Source organism: Danio rerio, chromosome 9 (assembly GCF_052040795.2).
Source record: "Danio rerio strain M-AB ecotype USA chromosome 9, GRCz13ab, whole genome shotgun sequence".
Classification (NCBI taxonomy): domain Eukaryota; kingdom Metazoa; phylum Chordata; class Actinopteri; order Cypriniformes; family Danionidae; genus Danio; species Danio rerio.
This window is the reverse complement of record NC_141029.1, coordinates 24,365,330-24,386,177: the sequence shown is the minus strand read 5'-3', so window position 1 is coordinate 24,386,177 and position 20,848 is coordinate 24,365,330. Positions and strand designations below refer to the sequence as shown.

Genomic DNA, 20,848 nt, shown 5'->3' with positions numbered 1-20,848 from the left:
ATAGAAGCAAAATCATCAGAGGTTACACTCTAAAAATGCTGAATTGTTTCAACCCAGATTTGAGTCAAATTTAAACAAAGGGTCTGTTTACAGCAGCTCACTTCATGCGTTTTCTCTGAGCGGAGAGCTATCTGCTTTGTGAAAACTGTTTAATTTACATTTGGCTAAATGGATATGAATCTAAATCTAATTTTTAAATAGGATTTTATAGGTCATGTCAGCTAAAGCACCGAAAATAAATAATTTTATATAATTCTAATTTCTTTCCTTTTTTAAATATTTCCCAAATGATGTTTAACAGAGCAAGGAAATTTTCACAGTATGTCTGATAATATTTTTTATATTACTTTTATTACATATCATTAAACTTAATATTTTTAATAATTCTTCTGGAGAACATATTATTTTTTCAGCTAGAATAAAAACATTTTTAGTTTCTAAAAAACAAATTTTTTAGGGTCTTAATTATTAGCCCCTTTAAGCTATATATTTTTTCGATAGTCTACAGAACAAACCATTATTATACAATAACTTGACTAATTACCCTAACCTGCCTAGTTACCCTAATTAACATAGTTAAGCCATTAAATGTCACTTTTAAGGTGTACAGAAGTGTCTTAAAATATCTAGTAAAATATTATGTACTGTCATCAAAGATAAAATAAATTAGTTATTAGAAAATAGCTATTAAAACTATTACGTTTAGAAATGTGTTGAAAAAAATCTGCTCTCAGTTAAACAGAAAATGGGGAACAAAACAAACAGGGGGCAAATAATTTAGGGGCTTTAATAATTCTGACTTCAACTGTATATATTTTACAGTATATAATTATTATTTTGTATTAATATTATTATTATTATTATTAACAGAAAAGCAAGCTATAAATATTATTTGCAATACAAATTATTTTATTTGCAGTTTTTACAAAAGGATTTGTGCTTAACTTAGGTTCATGTAAAAAACAAAAAACAGAAGGTACTGTCATTATAGGCCTAAATGAAAATCTATTTTTGTTGAACAAACATGTGCAAGACATGACTCAAAACTGTAAAGGGGTTACATTAATTTGCATATAACCTACTCTTGGGAAAACTAAACGTTGTGCCCTGTGAACAAAAGAAACATATATATATATATATATATATATATATATATATATATATATATATATATATATATATATATATATATATATATATATATATATATATACACACACAGTTGAAGTCAGAATTATTAGCCCCCTTCAAATTTTTGCTTATTTTTTAAATATTTCCCAAATGATTTTTAACAGAGCAAGACAATTTTCACAATATGTCTGATAATATTTTTTCTTCTGCAAAAAGTCTTATTTGTTTTATTTTGGCTAGAATAAAAGCAGTTTTTAATTTTTTAAACACCATTTTAGGGACAAAATTATTAGCCCCTTTAAGCTTATTTTTTTATATCCATTGTTATACAATAACTAGCCTAATTACCCTAACCTACCTAGTTCACCTTATTAACCTAAGCCTTTAAATGTCACTTTAAGCTGTACAGAAGTGTCTTGAAAATTATCAAGTAAAATATAATTTACTGTCATCATGGCAAAGATAAAATATATCCATTATTAGAAATGAGTTATTAAAACTATTATGTTTAGAAATGTGCTGAAAAAAAATCTTCTCTCCATTAAACAGAAATTGGGGAAAAAATAAACAAGCGGTCTAATAATTCAGGTGTGCTAATAATTCTGACTTCAACTTTATATATATATATATATATATATATATATATATATATATATATATATATATATATATATATATATATATATATATATATATATCAAGTTTAATGTTTTGATAACTTCATGTGTATTTTGGGTGCATTCACGGCTTTCAATGGTGGTATGTGCATCGTCTGTTACAGTGACTGACTGTAATGTAATGTACTATAAAAATATCATTTGTCATTTCATTTTCATAGGACAGATATGTAGATGCATTGGTTGCAGAATTTTAAAGCAGTAAATGATTTAAAGGCTTCTTATTAGATATTACATCATTCAATGCGATTATGCATGACTTTATGGACAGGTTTTTGTCTTTACTTAAATGCTTTAGTTTAGCGTACTTGATAATTTTAAGGCAACTGGTTTCCTAATTTTTTCCAAGTAATGTGAACACTAATAAGAAGTTACTATTCGAACTAACTAGTTGAGTCAACGGTACTGAAGTTTACTTTATTAACAAACTTTAAGTTATGCTGACTTAAAATAAATACACTACATATACATTTTAAGGCAATAGCTCAAAGTTGTTAATACATATAATTGTCAGTAAAGATTACTTTAATCTATTTACTTCAACAAATTAATGTTCTTAAACATTGGGTTTACTTGTGTATATACTGTATTCTACAAACACATTCATAATAAATTAACTGGACTTTTATTAGTGGGAACAGCTATTGCTTTTACAGTGTTCAACCTTTTAACTACAGTTTGCTTTAACAACATGTGGTGCAACCGAAATAGCAACAAACATATAGTTACAAACAAGCTAGTAGTTAATAAGTACCTATTGTGTGGACTTTACATTCCAGTTTGAAAAAGAATTTATGAACAGCTCGTGCAACCCTGCCCTCGTCTTCTAACAATAAGATAGCTCTGTGATCAGAAAACAAATACATGAAGTGACCAGATATAAACAGCTCCAAAGAGTCACATGTCTGTACTGTACCTTCCTTTTACTGATCTGATTAATCTGTAATTGTTCCCTTGTTAAAATAAAATTCCTCTGGTCTTCCATCTGATCTTGAAACAACCCAGTATTTTTTTTCGGAGTGTGCAAAAACACCATGATGAAGAGGCTGTTAATACATTTTAAAGTAGCACAGACACACAGCTCACATTGAAAAGCCCCGGGCACGACCTTTGACCATCAGGAGACATTATTGCCCACTTTCTGGTTAGGCATGCAGTCTGTAGACACACTGAACCACAGAACATGCAAACCCAGAAGTTGACAGCTTACTTGGTTGAGCACATCTTGCTTCTGTGTGGCAGTCAGAGATATATGGAGAGGGTAGAGGAGAGACGGGTTATATATACACTGAAGCGCTGGTTTTGTGCAGAGAGATCAGTGATCGGTGTTAGCTTTCAGATCCTCTGCTCCTCTGACACTCAATGAATTCACATTATTCCATCTTCAGAGCTGTAAAACGCATTAGTTCTCTGCTTTAGCTTAATGCTGTTTTGCAGGTTCGGTGGCAAGAGAATCACCTGGTCAATGTGCATAATAGGGGTTTACTATTTTAAGGTAGTAATTTGCTTTTGGTAACAAAACGAAAGAGAAAAAAATAAAACTGTACAATAAAAGATTTAATATGGGACAGCTTTTTAGCCTTTAATTAAAGCAATTGTACTGATCAGTACTGATATAAGGGGTTGGTAAGTTTGCTCGCCAAGGGTTACGCTACGTAGTATTTTGAAGAATGAAAAGTTCAAAATATTCAAACATTTATTCTGATTAGATATTCTTTTCAAAATTTTGCTGTTGTATTTTTAATAAAAAGTTAAACACATATGCACACATGCATACATACTTTTGTAACAACAACATACTTATAAATAATAGTACGTATAAATGTATATATTTAAAAAAAATGCAAAAAGTCCATTAATTAGCCATAGTTTTGGCCATGCAATATTATTGAACATGAAAACTGCTTATCAATCGATACCAGCAAAACTAAGTTGTGCTGAAAATAAAACCAAATTATATAAAAAAATAAAAGAAAATAGAAAATATAAAAAAAAATTAATTTAGCTATCAAAAACAAAAACTGAAAAAGACAAACAAAAAATAAAATATTAATTAAAACATAAATATAAATAAATATATAAATAATTATAAATATATAAATAAAAATGAATCTAAATATATAAATAAAGATAAATAAACAAATAAACAAATAAATATTCAAATAAATTAAAAATATAAATAAATATAAACAAATATATATATATATATATATATATATATATATATATATATATATATATATATATATATATATATATATAATTAAATAATAAATAAATATATATAAATAATTAAAAATAAATAAATGTAAATAAATAAAATTAAACAAACAAACAAACAAACAAACAAATAAATAGATTAACAAATAAATAAACATAAATAAATAATTGCAATTAAATAAATAAAAACTATATAAATATAAAATATATATATATAATTAAAATAATTAAAAATAAATAAATCAATGTAAATAAATCAAATTAAACAAACAAACAAATAAATAGATTAACAAATAAATAAACATAAATAAATAATTGCAAATAAATAAATAAAAACTATATAAATATAAATGTAAATAAATAAATAAATAAATCATGCATACATACATACATACATACATACATACATACATACATACATACATACATACATACATACAAACGAAGTCAGAATTATTGGCCATCTTTTGATTTTATTTTCTTTTTTTAAATATTTCTCAAATTATATTTTACAGAGCAAGGAAAATTTCACAGTATTTCTAATAACATTTCTTCTTCTGGACAAAGTCTTATTTGTTTTATTTCGGCAAGAATAAAAGTAGGTATTCATTTTCTCAAAAACATTTTGGGGACAAAATTATTAGCCCCTTTAAGCTAATTTTTTTTTTAATAACCATCTTTATACAATAACTTGCTTAATTACCCTAACCTGCCTAGTTCACCTTATTAACCTAGTTAAGCCTTTAAATGTCACTTTAAGCTGTACAGATGTGTCTTAAAAAATATTAAGTAAAATACTATTTACTGTCATCATGGCAAAGATAAAATAAATCAGTTATTAGAAATACGTTTTTAAAACTATTATGCTTAGAAATGTGCTAATACAATCTTCCCTACATTAAACAGAAATCGGGGAAAAAAATAAACAGGGGGGCTAATAGTTCTGACTTCAACTGTACATACAAACATACATACATACTGTACATACATAAATACATACATACAATAGAGGACAAAACAGTGAGCATGTCTGTCATTTGTTTACATGTTTGTAACATTTTAGTGAAGGATTCAGTAGTGAAGTGTAAGAGGTGACTGCATGCAAAGCTGGACAAGGCTTGAGGGTCTGCAAACACTGGGCAGACGCACAGCAAAAACAGGAAGGTAAGAGTAACTGAACCCAAATGACTCACTTTGTCTCGGTATTAGCAAACATGTTTGTATGTTTTGGTGGAGTGAGTAGCAGTGTAACAGCCATATCTGTAAGAGGAACTTCCTGTCTGACATTCAAACTTGCAGAACACAGAAACTAAGGCAGTATCAAGTAATGCAAGAAACAATGAACAGTTTATTTAACCTTTCCCTGCCGCCACAGAGACTCTTCCTTTGACAAAGTTTACAGAGTCACTGTAATTAACCTGTTAACTCTCTTCCCCTATATTAACAACATAAATGGTTGTTTTACAGGAATGCTTTGTAATAAAAATGCAGGAACATTGAATATATTATTAAATGAAGTGAAAGAACTTTTAAATTTAAACAGTTAAACTCTTATAGTAAGGGAAATGTATTTTAGGCATTTATTTACAAATATAAATATTGCACAAAATAGTTTTGAATCTATAATTGCTATTAAATGAGATCAGAGAGTAATATCAATTGATTTTAGACATACATGCTGTTATAATGACGTTGATACGAAGCATCTAAAACAGTAATTGCATTTTATTTAAAAAAAAAACAGGGAAAATGCAATTTGTATCCAATGATGACTGTTCCATCTGACCTAAAACATTCTGTTGTTGTGCCTCTAGACTGGAACAGAGTGTGTCTGTGTGCATGTGCTGCACATATGGTGTGCAGCTCATATCATTCATGAAACCAAACTTCATTCAACCAAGTGAAAAGTATTTTAACACTAAATCATTTGTGCCCTGTATAGTGGACTACAGTTTTGTGCAAAAGTTTGGGCACCCCTGATAATCATCATAATTTCAAGCCATAGTCTGCTGATCCTACAAATCATTCAGTCTTTGCTCTCCTGAAACATCCAACCCTTCCGTAACTTCAGGCTCTTGATTGATTCTTGAACATTGTTCTTAAGAATCTGCTGATACTGTGTGGAATCTATGCAACCTTCAACTCTGATAAGGTTTCCAGTACCTGTGCTTTCCACATATCCTCACAGCATGACGGACTCTCCCCTATATTTCATAGGGAGCAAGTTCTTCTCCTGGAATGTTGTATTCAAATTACAAATTGTCTGTGGTTGTGACTAAATAACTTGATCTTAGTTTCATCTGTTTACAGCAGGGATCACCAAACTTGTTCCTTGAGGTCTGGTTTAGAGATCTGCGCGGGACTAAATTTTGAATCCCGCTCCCGCCAGGCTTCAGCTCAAACCCGACCACTCACACTTACATTCAGCATTTGTTGTACCGCTGCCCGACCTGCCCCATTTTTTACCCGCCGTGCCCGTTCCCGTTAATGAGATACATACGTGTGCTCGCTCACTCGGGAGTCGGGAGCGATATTGTTAGACCACCCGCTCCAGTCCAAAATTAAACTAGTTACCGACGGCTCCCGCGCTTTATTCAGAAATCTGGTCAGGTCCCGTGTCTTCCACGATACAGCCACGGGAATGCAGAACTCCAGTCCGGTGTCCTGCAGATTTTAGCTCCAACCTTAATCAAACACACCTGGACAAGCTAATCAAGGTCTTACTAGGTATACTTGAAACAGCCAGGCAGGTGTGTTGAGGCAAGATGGAGCAAAACCCTTCAGGGCACCGGACCTCCAGGAACGAGAGTGGAGACCCCTGGTCTACAGTATATATATATTTTTTTTCCAAATGATTCAGGCTTGTCCAGATGAACCTTTGCATACCTCAAACGACTTTGCTTGGCACAATGCAGAAACATTACCCTTCCATTGAGCTGTTCTTTGTGAAGAGTGTGCTCGACTGTTGAACAATGTACAGTTCATTGACATTATCAGCAGCAAGATGCTCCTGGAGCTCTTTGGAGGTGGTCTGTGATCATTCTAACCATTCTTCGCCTTTGCCTTTCAGATATCCTTCTTGGCCTACCTCATCTTTCCTTTACAAGAACTGTTTCTGTGGCCTTACCTGTTCTTACAATATTTCTAACTGTGAAGATTTTAAACCTTTGTGATTGCTTTTTGTATCTTTTTCCTAATTCGTTTGATAAATGATCCTAGTTTTTAGGTCATTATGAAGTTCTTTTGAGATTCCCATGTTGCTACTTTCTGGAGTCACTCAAATCAATTTTGTGTTGTAATCAGTCAGCATCAAGTGACTACAGGTTTTGAAATCCACACAAAAGAAAGGGTGCCCAAACTTTTGCACAGCCTATTTTTCAGTTTCAATTTAATTTCACACATCTCAACACTGCTACACTACAGATTTCTGTCTGAAAAACATAACCTAATCTAGCTTTCTCTAAAAACTGTATGGCATATCACATTACTACGCAGTCACAGAGGGGTGCCCAAACCTTTGCATAAAACTCCATGTGTCATTCACCAAATTAACATTCACTTTATAGAAGACAGTAATTATGTGAGCAAGAACAGGAATATCAGCCACAGCTCATGCGTGTCATCAAGCCATCTGCTTGTGCTCACTACAAATGTGCAGAACTGTTTGCCCAGGCTGTGGATTTTAATCTCAAAAACAGGTCACCATTGACTTGCATTTTAACAATCGCCAAGGACCAAAGGTTTAGGTAATTGTTTTCTTTAATGTTCTACTGAATAAAAACTTTACATCTTCAATGGCCTGAGAGTAAGTAAATTAATTGAAATTTGACTTTTTGACACATATACTGTACATACAATGCAGGTGAAGTTTTCTTCAGATTCTAGACTAGAGAGCATTTGATTGGACAGAATATTTAATGAGATGCAAACATGCAGAGTGACATAATAAAAAATACCGAGCCATATTTTTGGATTTCAGAAAATTAAACGGTGTGAAATTTTATTGTTAATTTTTCAAAAATAATAATTATAAATTGTATTTTTATTTATTTAAAATGTTGATGTTTTGCAGAACATTAGCTTATAGATAACCTTGACTCACATATTCTCTTAAAAACTTTTTGAACAATACGAAATTTATGATTATAAAACGTAAGAAAAGGAAAAAGCAATACAAAATGTGCACCAAATTTACTATAGACAAGCAATTGAAAGATGCTGTAGTGAAGAATATTTACAGCCCAGGCGAAGTCAGAAATTCAATCTGGGCTGTACAGATGAATGAAATACAGCGCTCTGTCACTGTTAGCACTGATGGCATGTCACCTCTATTTTGCAATCCTTCCAAGTTTATGATTTAAAGGTGGTGAACTAATGAACAATGTGAAGCATGCATTGTCACACCACAGCCAACCTGGCGTCAGCTTCAGACCCATTAAGTGCCATCGGTGCTGATTCTCTATTGATTCAGCCGAGGCTCTGGGTCACAACCTGTGGCGCCAGACCCCGAGCAGCCTTTTATTTATGTCAGTGCGGAAGAGAGCGGAGAAATATAATGGTGACACTCCATAAAGCAAATTATAGATGCGGCTGCCTGCTGGCTTTGTTGTCATGGCAATGTGATGCATGGGCTTTATGATGTCAGCGAGGACCTTCTCTAATAGCAGGCGATATCTGGCCACTTGGTTTCGGGGAGTGGATGACTAAGCATTTCCTGTAATGACTTGAGGCCTGAGTCAGGTTGTATTGGTGTTCTGTCAAGTCTCAGCCAGAGGCTTCGCTGCCTCTAAACAGATCATTTAATCAGGTGAGATCACGCACGGCCCGCACTGTCATTACATACCTGCTCAGGGTTGTACTTGGAGAGGACACCATTTCCGTGAAATTCTTCCAGGACATCTTTAAGCTTCTTGGAGGAATCTGTGCAAGAGAAAAACACATTACAGGGAAAATCATTGGATATGCAGTACAGCTGTATACAGCATGTTGTGTAAGTGTAGATCAGCCTACAATACAGCTCTGGAAAAAATGAAGAGATCATTTCAATATGGTCAATATTTCAATACACATGGGTAACACTTCACAGTTAAGTTCCATTTCCAATTCTTCTATCCCCTTAGCTCTGTCCCAATTCTCTTTAGCTTGAAGGCGTAGGGAAGGACTACATACACCTAAAATAGAGATCTTGCAGGACCACACTGGAAACCAAATTACAAGCTACAACGACTTCCATGTCTGCACATGGAAGTCAGGAGATCCACAAATTAGAATTTTTGTCATTATTACAAATTTTATAACAAACAAGCACATGTTTTAATACATTCATAACAGCGTTCGTGTTTTATCATCATGGTTAAAAAAACAAAAAACATTAAAATATAAAACCGCTAAATTTCGCAATCTATAATCACTAATGTGCATAGAATCTGAATAGAATCTGTATAAAAGTCCTACAACATACTTTCACATTTGATTCTGGAATACCCTGTCAAAAAGTCTAGTGTTCAGGAATGGGCTTTTTACAGTGTCCGCTATAATGTTGATGTTGTTTTTGTGTGTTTACAGAGATGAATATGGCCAGAGTGTAAATGCACAGTACAGTTACGATCTTCATGCTACATTATGACATTATATGATAACATGATATATGCCTTCACTGATTTCCTGAAGATAAATTTCAAATTAAAACGCAACTGGAACAACTACAGCAGTCGTGATCGCCAATCTCATATGAAGCAAGAGATCTTAGGGGTACATTTTGAGGGGAAGGGGTACAAAAATAGAATTGGGATTGGCCTTCAGGTCATCAATTAACTAACATGAACAAACAATGAACAACGTAGTATTTATGAATCTCTGTTAACATTAGTTAATGAAAAAGCAGTTCATCATTTTGTGCTACTGTTTTTAACTGTTTGGTGTCAACTTGTAACTAAATAATACATACGTTAGTGAATAGTCCAATAAGCCGTTTTCATTTCTTATAGCTTAGCCTTTATTTGAAAAGTTAATAAACGATTACGGCTCAAAACGGCTTTTTAGCAAAATAAAGCCATTCAGTTTCATACAACAGCTGTCAGGCTTGATCTGTTATGACCACCACATGGATGTACTTTGTTCCTTAAATAATAAGCATACATTTAAATTTTAATAATGCATTAAGAAATGTTGAAATATAACTAATACATTCTGTCAATTAAATAATTAACATTAACTAATGGAACCTTATTGTAAAGTGTTGAAGTAAATTTAATGTGTTAAAATATGGAATATTCACATTGACCTACTGTCATTTATGCAAATACATGATCTAAATGATAATATTATTTTAAATGAAATAAGTGATTACACATATGAACATATTAATAGTAAATGCAGTCAAATATTAATAACTTGTTTCCTTCTTTTACTCTTTTTTAATGGAAATATTTACATTCACTAGATTTTAAAGATTTGGGCTTAGTAAGTGTTTTTTATCATTTAAGGTTTGATTTAAAGTGTTTAAAATTTACAGTCTAAAGAATTACTTTACAAAAGGCTAGTCTTTGCCTTCTGAACTTTTGTCATCTAAAAATACAAGCAATATTCAGCTCAACAACTTTTGCCAATTTACACAATATTAGTTGTTTCTTAGTCAACAACTCATCTAATTAGAATATGTTCTGAAGTATTAATTCACGCATAGTATGCTTAAGACAAGAATAATGAATAGTCTAAAAAAAATTAAAAACGAAATCTGTTTTGTTAATTACTCCACTTAAGGTTTAAGGCAGGGGTGTCCAAACTCATTTCTGCAGGGCCGGTGTCCTGCAGATTTTGCACCAATGGCACCTTCTCTTTAGCGTCAACACTCCTGCAAAGATGTTTCTAGAAAGCCTAGTAAGAGCTTGATTAGCTAGCCCAGGTGTGTCTGATTGGGATTAGAACTAAACTTTTCAGGACACCGGCCCCCCAGGACTGAGTTTGGGCATGCCAGGTTTAGGGTTTATTTGTTCTTTGCATAGCAATGCCAAGATTACATTTTTGCAGAAATAGCTGTACATCTATATACATTAATACAAAATACCAAAAAAATAAAAATAAATAAAAGCTAAATGAAATGAAAATTAAATACAAAGTTGCACAAATAAATAACCAGCATCCCCTTATTAAAGATCAAAATAGGTTAAAATGCAATTAATTGAAAGTCCCTAAGTATCCAACAGTCTAATGCCCAAAGGAATGGTGGAACAAGTACATGGTTTTGCCCTTGTTTTATATAGTGTTTGATTTCTTTGCTTCCTGAGGAACCAACCATTATTTTCACCTTTGTTGGAGGAAGTAGATCAAAAAGAGGATGATCACTCTGTGCCATTTCTTGTATTAATTTCATGGTGGCTCGCTCTCTTGTAAAACTGGTAAAGGTATTGATATGTTTGAAAAATTGTGGATGATTTTTCTTACTTTCTTTAGCGCATTACCCAGTGTGTAGATACAGTTAAAATCAGAATTCTTAAACCCCTTTTGATTTTTTTTCTTTTTTAAAGTTCCTAAATACTAAAAATATGTTTAACAGAGCAAGGAAATTTTCAGTATTTTTTTCTTCTAGAGAAGTCTTATTTGTTTTATTTCAGCTAGAATAAAAGCAGTTTCATTTTTTAAAATATAAAACCATTTAAAAATTATTAGCTCCTTTAAGCTATATATTTTTTCGATAGTCTACAGAGCAAACCATCATTAAACAATAACTTGCTAAATTACCTTAACCTGCCTAGTTAACCTAATTAACCTAGTTAAGCCTGTAAATGTCACTTTAAGCTGTATAGAAGTGTCTTGAAAAGTAAAGATAAAATAAATCAGTTATTAGAAATTAGTTATTAAACTATTATAGTTAATAATTCTGAATTCAACTGTATATATATTTAATTTCAATAATGGGCAGCACAGTGGTTTAGTAATTAGCACTGTCGCCTCAGGGCAAAAAAACCTGCTGGTTCGAGTCCCGGCTAGGCCAGTTAGCATTACTGTGTGAGTTTGCATATTCTCATGATGTTTGCTTGGAAATTCCTCCGGGTGCTCGGGTTTCCCCCACAGTCCAAAGACATGGGGTATATGGAAGTGGGTAAACAAAATTGGCCATAGTGTATGAGTGTGTATGTGAATGCGAAGGTGTATGGGTGTTTCACAGTACTGGGATTCAGCTGGAAGGGCATCTGCTAGGTAAAATATTTGCCGGAATTGTTGGCTGTTCATTCCACTGTGGCAAACTCCGATAAATCAGGGACTAAGCTGAAGGAAAACTAATTAAATAACTAATAATTTCAATAATAATTTACAATATTACTAGTTTTGCTGAATTTTCTCATATAATTGCAGCCTTAGTGAGTGTAAAAACTTATTTTAAAAACAATTAAACATCTTTTGTCAGATTTTGGTATGATCGATTTGATGCAAGGTGCTGTGGTGATTTGTAAATGGCGATGGGAGTCACAAGGCACAATCATGAGTAAAAGCATCAGCATCACTTTGTGAGCAACAAACTGAGCAACCAGCAGTAATAACAAGCAATCTAAAAATGATCCAAATTATCTGAGTATAAAAGTGGAATCAGATTCTGCAAGTTGAGGGCATTTGCAGCAAGACAAATAAGCTAGATTTTTCTAGACATGTAGACAGTAACGTATTGAATGTCATTTGAAAACCAACATTTACTGCACTTTTGTGTGTCCCAGTCTGAAAGGATTTATCAATCCATTCATCTATAAATTATTAGTTTATCATATAATTTTGGTGGGTCTGATTGCAAATAAATTACATTACTAGCATATATCATCTGTAAAACAAATTAACAATGCATTCAGGATTTCCCCCAGACACAACAAATGCCATATGATTGCTCTTGGCTTGCTAAATGGTGCTTTACTGTCATATTGCCTGATTTCTTACCGTATGGGATTATTATGAGGCCCTTTCATTAGAAAATTCACTTGAGACAGACAATGGGTGTGTTTCATGAGTTTAAACACTGTAAATGCAAACCCAAATGAAATGTATTTGAAGCTTCATGCATCGTTCTCCATAACATTTTGAAAAAGGACCTTGCATTTGCTGTCTAATATTGGAAACATTAGATGTATGGTGCAATCTGACAAAACAGGCTAATTAAGCAGGGATAATAGCTGAGCAAAATGTCACCAAAGCTTATTAGCATTAGGACTGGAGAAATGAGCCTGCTGCCCCAGGCTTTTTATTTTTCTCTAAGTCTTAAATTGATTGTTAAAGACTTGTCTTCTGACTGCTGTCTGTGGGCAAGACAAGGTGCTTTCCTCATAAAAGATAATAATCTGCCCAATATGGAATTAATTTCGGTGTCATTGACTCTCTATCTTTATTAACATTTCTGAACCACATATGCTCAGTCAGTTTTAATCTTTGTAGGATTTTTAAGAAAATCTGCATTTATTGGTTATAAAATAACAACATGGGGCAATGCGGTGGCACAGTAGGTAGTGCTGTCGCCTCACAGCAAGAAGGTCGCTAGTTTGAGCTTCGGCTGGGTCAGTTGGCATTCTGTGTGGAGTTTGCATGTTCTCCCTGTGTTCGTGTGGGTTTCCTGTGGGTGCTCCAGTTTCCCCCACAAGTCCAAAGACATGCTCTATTGGTAAATTGGGTAAGCTTAATTGTCCGTAGTGTATGTGTGTGAATGGAAGTGTATGGGTCTTTCCCAGTGATGTGTTGCAGCTGGAAGGGCATCAACTGCATTTCACGAGCTTACACTTGCATTCATTTAAGTATAAAGCATATTTGGCGTGCTGTCCGGGGGGAGGGCTCTGAGCTCGAGGAGACACCCCAACTCGAGTTATTCCCCTTATCAGGAAACAAAGAGGAGTCGGGATTCGAGCGAAGTATCTAGCCCAGCCCCAGAAAGCTCCCCCCGGGAATGCAATGCAAGAGGTGATGTGACGGGGTGGTGAAGTGATGCTAAAGTCGTGAGATGCTGAAGGTAAGACAGCTTTGGTATATATAGGGGTTGCTCAAGAACTGATATAATGATGGGATAATCGTCAATGATGTATTCGATACTGAAACTTCTGCGCATGCTCCTCCCGAAATTTGTTTACAAAACATCACTTCACGAGTTAACACTTGCATTCGTTTAAGTATAAAGCATATTTGGCGTGCTGTCCGGGGGGAGGGCTCTAAGCTCGAGGAAGACACCTCAACTCGAGTTATTCCCCTTATCAGGAAACAAAGAGGAGTTGGGATTCGAGCGAAGTATCTAGCCCGGCCCCAGAACGGTCCCCAAAAACGCTATTTGGTTACAGGTATGAGTGGTCGCTGCCCTAGCGGCAGTGTGTAATAAGGTGTGTGTCTCCCGTAGGAGCAGTCACTGCACTTGCAGTGGTGCACAATTATAAGGTGTACGTCTCCCGTATGAGTGGTCACTGTACTAACAGTGGTGCATAATAATAAGGTGTGTGTCTCCTGTATGAGGTATGAGTGGTTGCTGCCCTAGCGGCAGTGTGTAATAAGATGTGCGTCTCCCGTAGGAGCAGTCACTGCGCTTGCAGTGGTGCATACTTATGAGGTGTACGTCTCCCGTTGGAGCGGTCACTGCATTAGCATTGGTGCATGATAATAAGGTGTGTGTCTCCTGTAGGAGAGGTCACTGCACTAGCAGTAGTATGTAATAAGGTGCGCATCTCCCGTAGAATCGGTCACTGCGCTTGCAGTAGTGCATAATGATAAGGAGTGTGACTCCAGTAGGAGCGGTAACTACGCTTGCAATAGTACAAAATGATAAGGTGTGTGACTCCTGTAGGAGCAGTCACTGCGCTTGCAATAATACAAAATTATAAGGTGTGTGACTCCTGTAGGAGAGGTAACTGCACTTGCAGTGGTGCATGATAAATAAGGTGTGCGTCTCCAGTGAGAGCGGTCACTGCGCTAGCAGTGGTGCATAATAATGATGTGTACGTCTACCGTAGGAGCAGTCACTGCGCTTGCAGTGGAGCGTAATAAGGCCTGTGTCTAGAGTGGAAGCAGCCACTGTGCTTGGAGTAGTACGTAATAGGTTGTGCGTCCCCAGTGAGAGCGGTCGCTGTGCAGCAGCAACCTTATAATAGAACTCCTTGAAGGGGTTAATGACCAGGATTAGGAAAGGTTTAGGGGTTGAAATGGTAAAAAGGGGGCAATGATAGTGCATTTCCACTGACTTTTCAGTTTAATTTCTGTGGAAATTATGTGGCCCAGGATCATGGGTGGAAGCGAAAGAGAAGAGTGGAGGGGCTGCTGGCATTAGTGACAACAGCGGAGGCGGCCTCGCGCTAGGCTTGCCACGATAGACGGTGTTGACGGTGATACCGGTTTTAAGACGCAGCACCGGTGACATCACTTTTTCACCGTGACACCGTCCCCCAATTTTTTTTTTTAAGTATTCCTTTTTTTTATTTAAATATTTATTTGAATTAAATGGGAAACATAATTCAAAATAATTTACTTAAGACGAGAGCATGCACTTTAATTATCATCTGAACATAGCTACAATGCGTCATATTTCATTTATCACATCAAGAGAACGAGAGAAGTCGAATTTACAGAAAGAGAATGGCGGACGGATAAGTGTCAAAACGCAATGCAAAAGCGCCTGTTTGGCTATATTTTGGGTTCAAACCAAATGCAAAAAGAGAACCTGAAGACGTTAATGAGGCAATCTGCAAACTTTGCCTAACAAAGGTGGCAGCAGTTGGAGGAAACACAACTAATTTATACACTCATTTTCAACACTTGATGTTCAACTATGTGTGGGTCGCGGGTAGATAAGATCAATAGCCATGAATACGCAACGCATACTCTCATTTTAAAAATCACGCGACCATCATCTCACAGTTTAATAATAAATTATCTTTTTTATTTAGGCTATTAAAACAAGAGTGATTTAGCAATGCCGCGCCATTAATAAGCAAACTGCAAAGAAACAAAGCAACTATTGCAGCAACAGTCGTGAGCACTTTTTCTGAAGTTTAGCTGTTCTTTTTTGCAATTGATTATTATGCGTTTAATGTTAAAAAAATCAATAAAGAATAGGCCGACAAGAGTTTGGGCTAACCTGTGTGCGCGCGTCTTTTATCACTGAGGACTCTCTCTTCAAAAACCGAAAGTTGCTTTGTCTGTCTGGCAATATTTCGGCTTTTAATAAATGAAAAGTTAATTTAGATGAGTCAATATTAAAAATTGCAATAAAGTAACTGAGACGTGCGGCCACACATCGAATCTGAGGTCTGATCTAATCTCTCTCTGTCTCGCTGTCATCCAGCACAGACGCCTACAAATAAAGTCGCAAAACCTAGGCTGGTACCAGCTGACAGGTAGAATAGCTGAAGCCTTTACGAAACCTGTCAGAATACAACAATGAAATTAACAGGCATAAATGTCTTTGAGCCAGAAAGTCTATCTAGGATATCTGTCAAAACGCAATTGGAGCCATGGAGGAGTTGTGTAGCCTTTAAATTATATTATTTCTAATAAAATGAAAACCAAAATAAACTATTCATTGCATTCTTCGTTTGATAAAAATAAAGCCTACGTAAACAAAACAAAAAAAAAATCAAAGGGTGGCTAGTTTGTTGTAATGTGTTTTAATATTAATAAAATATGCTGCCTTAAGTTTACCGGTTGCCTATACACCGTCAATAGGCAAACTATTTAAAAAATATTATTTTACTGTGTACTGGGTTATAATCTATATTTTACAATAAAAACTAAACGTAGCATGTCTCGCTGTCATTCAAAACATGTAATTCATAACACATCAGAGCTGTGAACCTATGCAGTGTGTTAACTTAGGGCGTTGTAGGCCCATTTTACTGCGCACCGAACTCCGAGGGAGATTATGTTACTCGATAGACAACATTAACTTGAGAGATTTAAAAAATAAAAGGTATTTTTTAAAAAGGACCTAAACGCAAATCTGCAACAAATAAAACTAAAAATAAAACCTCTTGCCAGTGCTGTGTGTATTCCGCCACTGACAGCGCACGCCCTTATGCAGCGCCTGTAACTGCCGCTTTTAAGAGAGATCAAAGCTGGTATCATAACCAAAAAGCAAGATCATATAGTTATAAATATTCCATTACAAAAGTTTCGAAATATTTATACATTTACATGTTGTTTATTGAGATTGTGTGATCTGTATATGATGTCTGAACTTTACAGAAGCTGTAAACTGACACGTGTGCAGTGATGTTTAGCTCTGACAAGGTGCTTTTATTCAGCCTGTAGTCTTTACATTTTTTTAAATAATGTTACATTTCTTAACATTTTCATTATTATTTTTTTATTAATAGTTTATATATAAAATGAGTGCCATATATAGTTTATATATATAAAATGAGTGCCAACTTGTTTAGATGTGATCATTATGCAAGGATCATTTCTCACATTCGGTTTATTCTTCAATAGCCTATAGATTCGTTAATAATGTTTTTTATAAACGGATTGTTCATAAAAACTAAGCTGTTAATATATAATATAGGCGTTTATGATTGTTATTTGTATGGTTCCAACTTCCACAGTTTTTTCAGCCAGTAGCATTGTTGTGTTTTATTCGTTATGTTAATAAAAGTTATGTGTCGTTTAATAACAGTGATTTTTTTTTTTTTTTTTGTAGTTTTCTTTTTGTTCATTCAACCAATTGACGCCGAATTGGCAACTCGCGGTGGCACTTATGTCGGGGCCTGACAGAAAGTTGGGGACTACAGCTGTTTGCGGAGGCATGCTCACGCTACTGATGACTCTAGGATCACGGGTGGAAGGAAAAGAGAAGAGAGGAGAGCTACCAGCGCTAGTGACATCAGCGGAGGCGGCCTCACGCTGGAACTTGCGTCAGGGCCTGAAGAAAGTTGGGGGCTAGAGCCGATTGCGGAGGCATGCTCGCGCTACTGATGGCCCTAGGATCCCAGGTAAAAGGAAAAGAGAAGAGAAAAGGGGCTGCCGGCGTTGGTGACATCAGCGGCGGCGTCACGCTGGAACTTGCATCAGGGCCTGAACAAACCTGGTTAATCTGCAAGTGCAATGAAGGAAGAGTTCGCTTGTTAAGTGGTGACCTGTTGGTGACGTATGTAATACTGTTTCCGGGTCCAAGCCACCACTCATTTGAGTTTTATTCGTTTATGATCATTATAAATTCTTATCACACAATAAAGTTAATTTTATACAAAATCAGTGTACACAACCATGGCTTGCTGCATAACAAATACCAAAATCTTAACAATTTATAAAAATTAATCACTTTCTGCCCGTCAGATATGAGGTGTGTACGTATGTATTGTGATTGTGATTTCGAAAGAATTAAATCGCTTTGTAAACATTATAATTAACTTTTCATGAGTCTCCCCGTGCAGTAAGTTGAGAAATTATTTGTTTGTGATCAATTTTAAACATATTACACAATAAGTTAGTTTTATACGAAGTCATGTTGTACACAACCATTTTTGGGCTTGCTGCATAACAAATACCAAAAATTTTAACAATTTATTAAAATTAATCACTTGCATCATGTATGAGGCATAGGCATATGTATTGTGATCATGATTTTCGAATCATGCAGTTGAATAGAGCGCTTGGACCCGGAAGCTGCTTCGCATGACGTCACACTCACGAGCGGATAGGCTTGTAATTCTTAAATTTGGCGCGCCAAGAGCAGGCATTGCGGGCGCTATCAAGTTTCCAACTGGGGAGCGGCTCAGGTTTGTTGCCGGTGTCTGGAAAAGCGGCGGCGTGGCGGGCCTAAGTTAAGATCGCGGCCTCTGTTGATATGCTCTGCCGAGTGCTGATGCGGACGTCGGCTTGGAGATTGCATGAGGAGCCATGTCATCCTCATGGAAATTTGCTGTTTGTACAAGGTTACAGCGATTGGATGTGCCAATGCTAAAGTCGTGAGATGCTGCAGGTAAGACAGCTTTGGTATATATAGGGGTTGCTCAAGAACTGATTTGATAATGGGATAATTGTCAATGACGTATTAAATACTGAAACTTCAGCGCATGCTTCTCCCGAAATTTGTTTACAAAACATCACAAAACTTGTGCTGGATAAGTTGGCGGTTCATTTAGAACCCAGATTAATAAAACGACTAAGTCGAAAAAAAAATTAATAAATGAAAATAACTGAATAAGTAGACTAAATGTAAATTATATGGTTACTCTCAAAGAATCTTGGGAAAATTACCTAGGTGTTAGTATTGCAAATGTTCTAAAGTTGTCCTCATTTGTCAAAGTTCTGGTCCAGTGTTTTTGATACACTTAATGAAGCTATTAACATAAATCTAGACCCAAACCCCTTGACAGCCCTTTTTGGTATTTCAAGTTGACCTGACTGTTGCATCTCACCAGGTTATTGCTTTTTCTACTCTTTTAGCTAGACAAGCCATTCTTATCAAATAAAAACAGGTACTTCCACCATCACATAACATGTGTATCCAAGAAATTTTTAGCTGCATAAAACTTATTAAGATGTTTACTTGCAGGATCTCAAGACATGACATGCAACCCTGTTTTAGACTATATCAAAGGATTACCCTGTTCAGTTGATATCAGCTCTAATACACAGTTAATAACTAAAAAGAGGAAATATTGAATCCTTAATGTGAACTTTTCTTTTTTTACACTTATTGTAAACTTGCTCATTTATTGTTATTATTTTTAACTTTTTTCATTTTAAATTTATAATACATTATTAATAAAAAATTTTATATATTCATAATAATTCATTCATATTCATTCATAAATTTTAATTATTTTATTTTGAGGTGATAGTGGGAAAATAACTATCAACAATAAAGTCTGTAATTTTGTACTATGTACGTATGGTCTTGTTAAACACACAAATAATAAAAATAATAAATATTACATATTCACTACAAATCTGCATTTTTTTTTAAATGTCAGTAAAATTCAAAATATTTGAAGGCAAAAAATGTTTGAATTGTATTCTGTTTTTCACACATATGACTTTAAAAGGGTTAAAATATAATGTATTTTAGATTACTTGTATGACTTTTTTGTTTTGAAAATTTGTCACTATATGAACCATGATTGTACAAAAAAGATTTTGTAAAGACTTCAGCATCGATGTTTGAAGGGAAAAAATAGCATGTTTGTAACTGTTGTAACTGTTTGTAACAAATCCAAACATCCAAAATAATTTTCAAATCATTCACAGCACTATAGCTGTAGGCTATAGGTACTGGGCAGATTGACAGACACTTGTGATTGAAAACCAAACTGCAGCCACTCTTTAATCTGAACAAAATGAGTGTACCATAAACAGGTAACACCCTAAATAAATTGCTGTGGTGATTTCTGTGTTCGGAAAGACTGACATCACACTTTTATTATAACTCAGACAAGCTGTTAAAGTTTAGAGATCAAAAAGAAAATCTCAGTTTTTTGGACAGGAAAATTTAAACATACATGATTCATTAATAATTTAAAGAAAGACACCAAACTGCTAGTGGCTACTGCTTGTAGTGAACTCATCTCCTTGCTGACAGACCTGTGTTTTAATAGTGGAAGATCTTATTGTCACGATTGTGACTGGAGTTTTAATTAGCAACTTATTATGAAGAGATGACAGTAAATCCATTGATTATTAATGCAACTGGATCAAAACAACCAAGTCCTTAGCAACTAGCTAAGCTTACACATTGCTCAGTGGTAAGAACTTCCCTTGAGGACAGCCTATTTTGTATGAGAGATGTTTTTTCGTGTGTTTTTCTAGAGTAGTTACATTTAGCCACAGGGTAATACAGTATATTGTTCCATTTACCTCACAACTGTCAC

The 20,848-nt window shown here is 34.7% G+C and overlaps 1 protein-coding gene and 1 long non-coding RNA gene across 51 annotated transcripts in view; one reads left to right on the top strand and one right to left on the bottom strand.

Moving 5' to 3' along the window:
- LOC147842349 (uncharacterized) overlaps positions 1-20,848 on the top strand; it is a 736,864-nt gene that overhangs the window by 16,587 nt on the left and 699,429 nt on the right. The gene's annotated exons all lie outside the window — the stretch shown is intronic.
- dgkg (diacylglycerol kinase, gamma) overlaps positions 1-20,848 on the bottom strand; it is a 256,255-nt gene that overhangs the window by 154,177 nt on the left and 81,230 nt on the right. For 38 of the 50 annotated variants that reach the window (XR_015499362.1, XR_015499357.1, XR_015499361.1 and 35 more), the window contains one exon: positions 8,872-8,948. Coding sequence is in view for 44 of the 50 variants with exons in the window: in XM_087267727.1 (XP_087123853.1) it covers positions 8,872-8,948 (77 nt within the window). In the remaining 6 variants the exon portion in view is untranslated. Of the gene's footprint in view, positions 1-3,018; positions 3,040-8,871; positions 8,949-20,848 lie in introns of all 50 variants that reach the window. The other 12 variants (XR_015499359.1, XR_015499360.1, XR_015499358.1 and 9 more) reach the window with 1 other exon arrangement.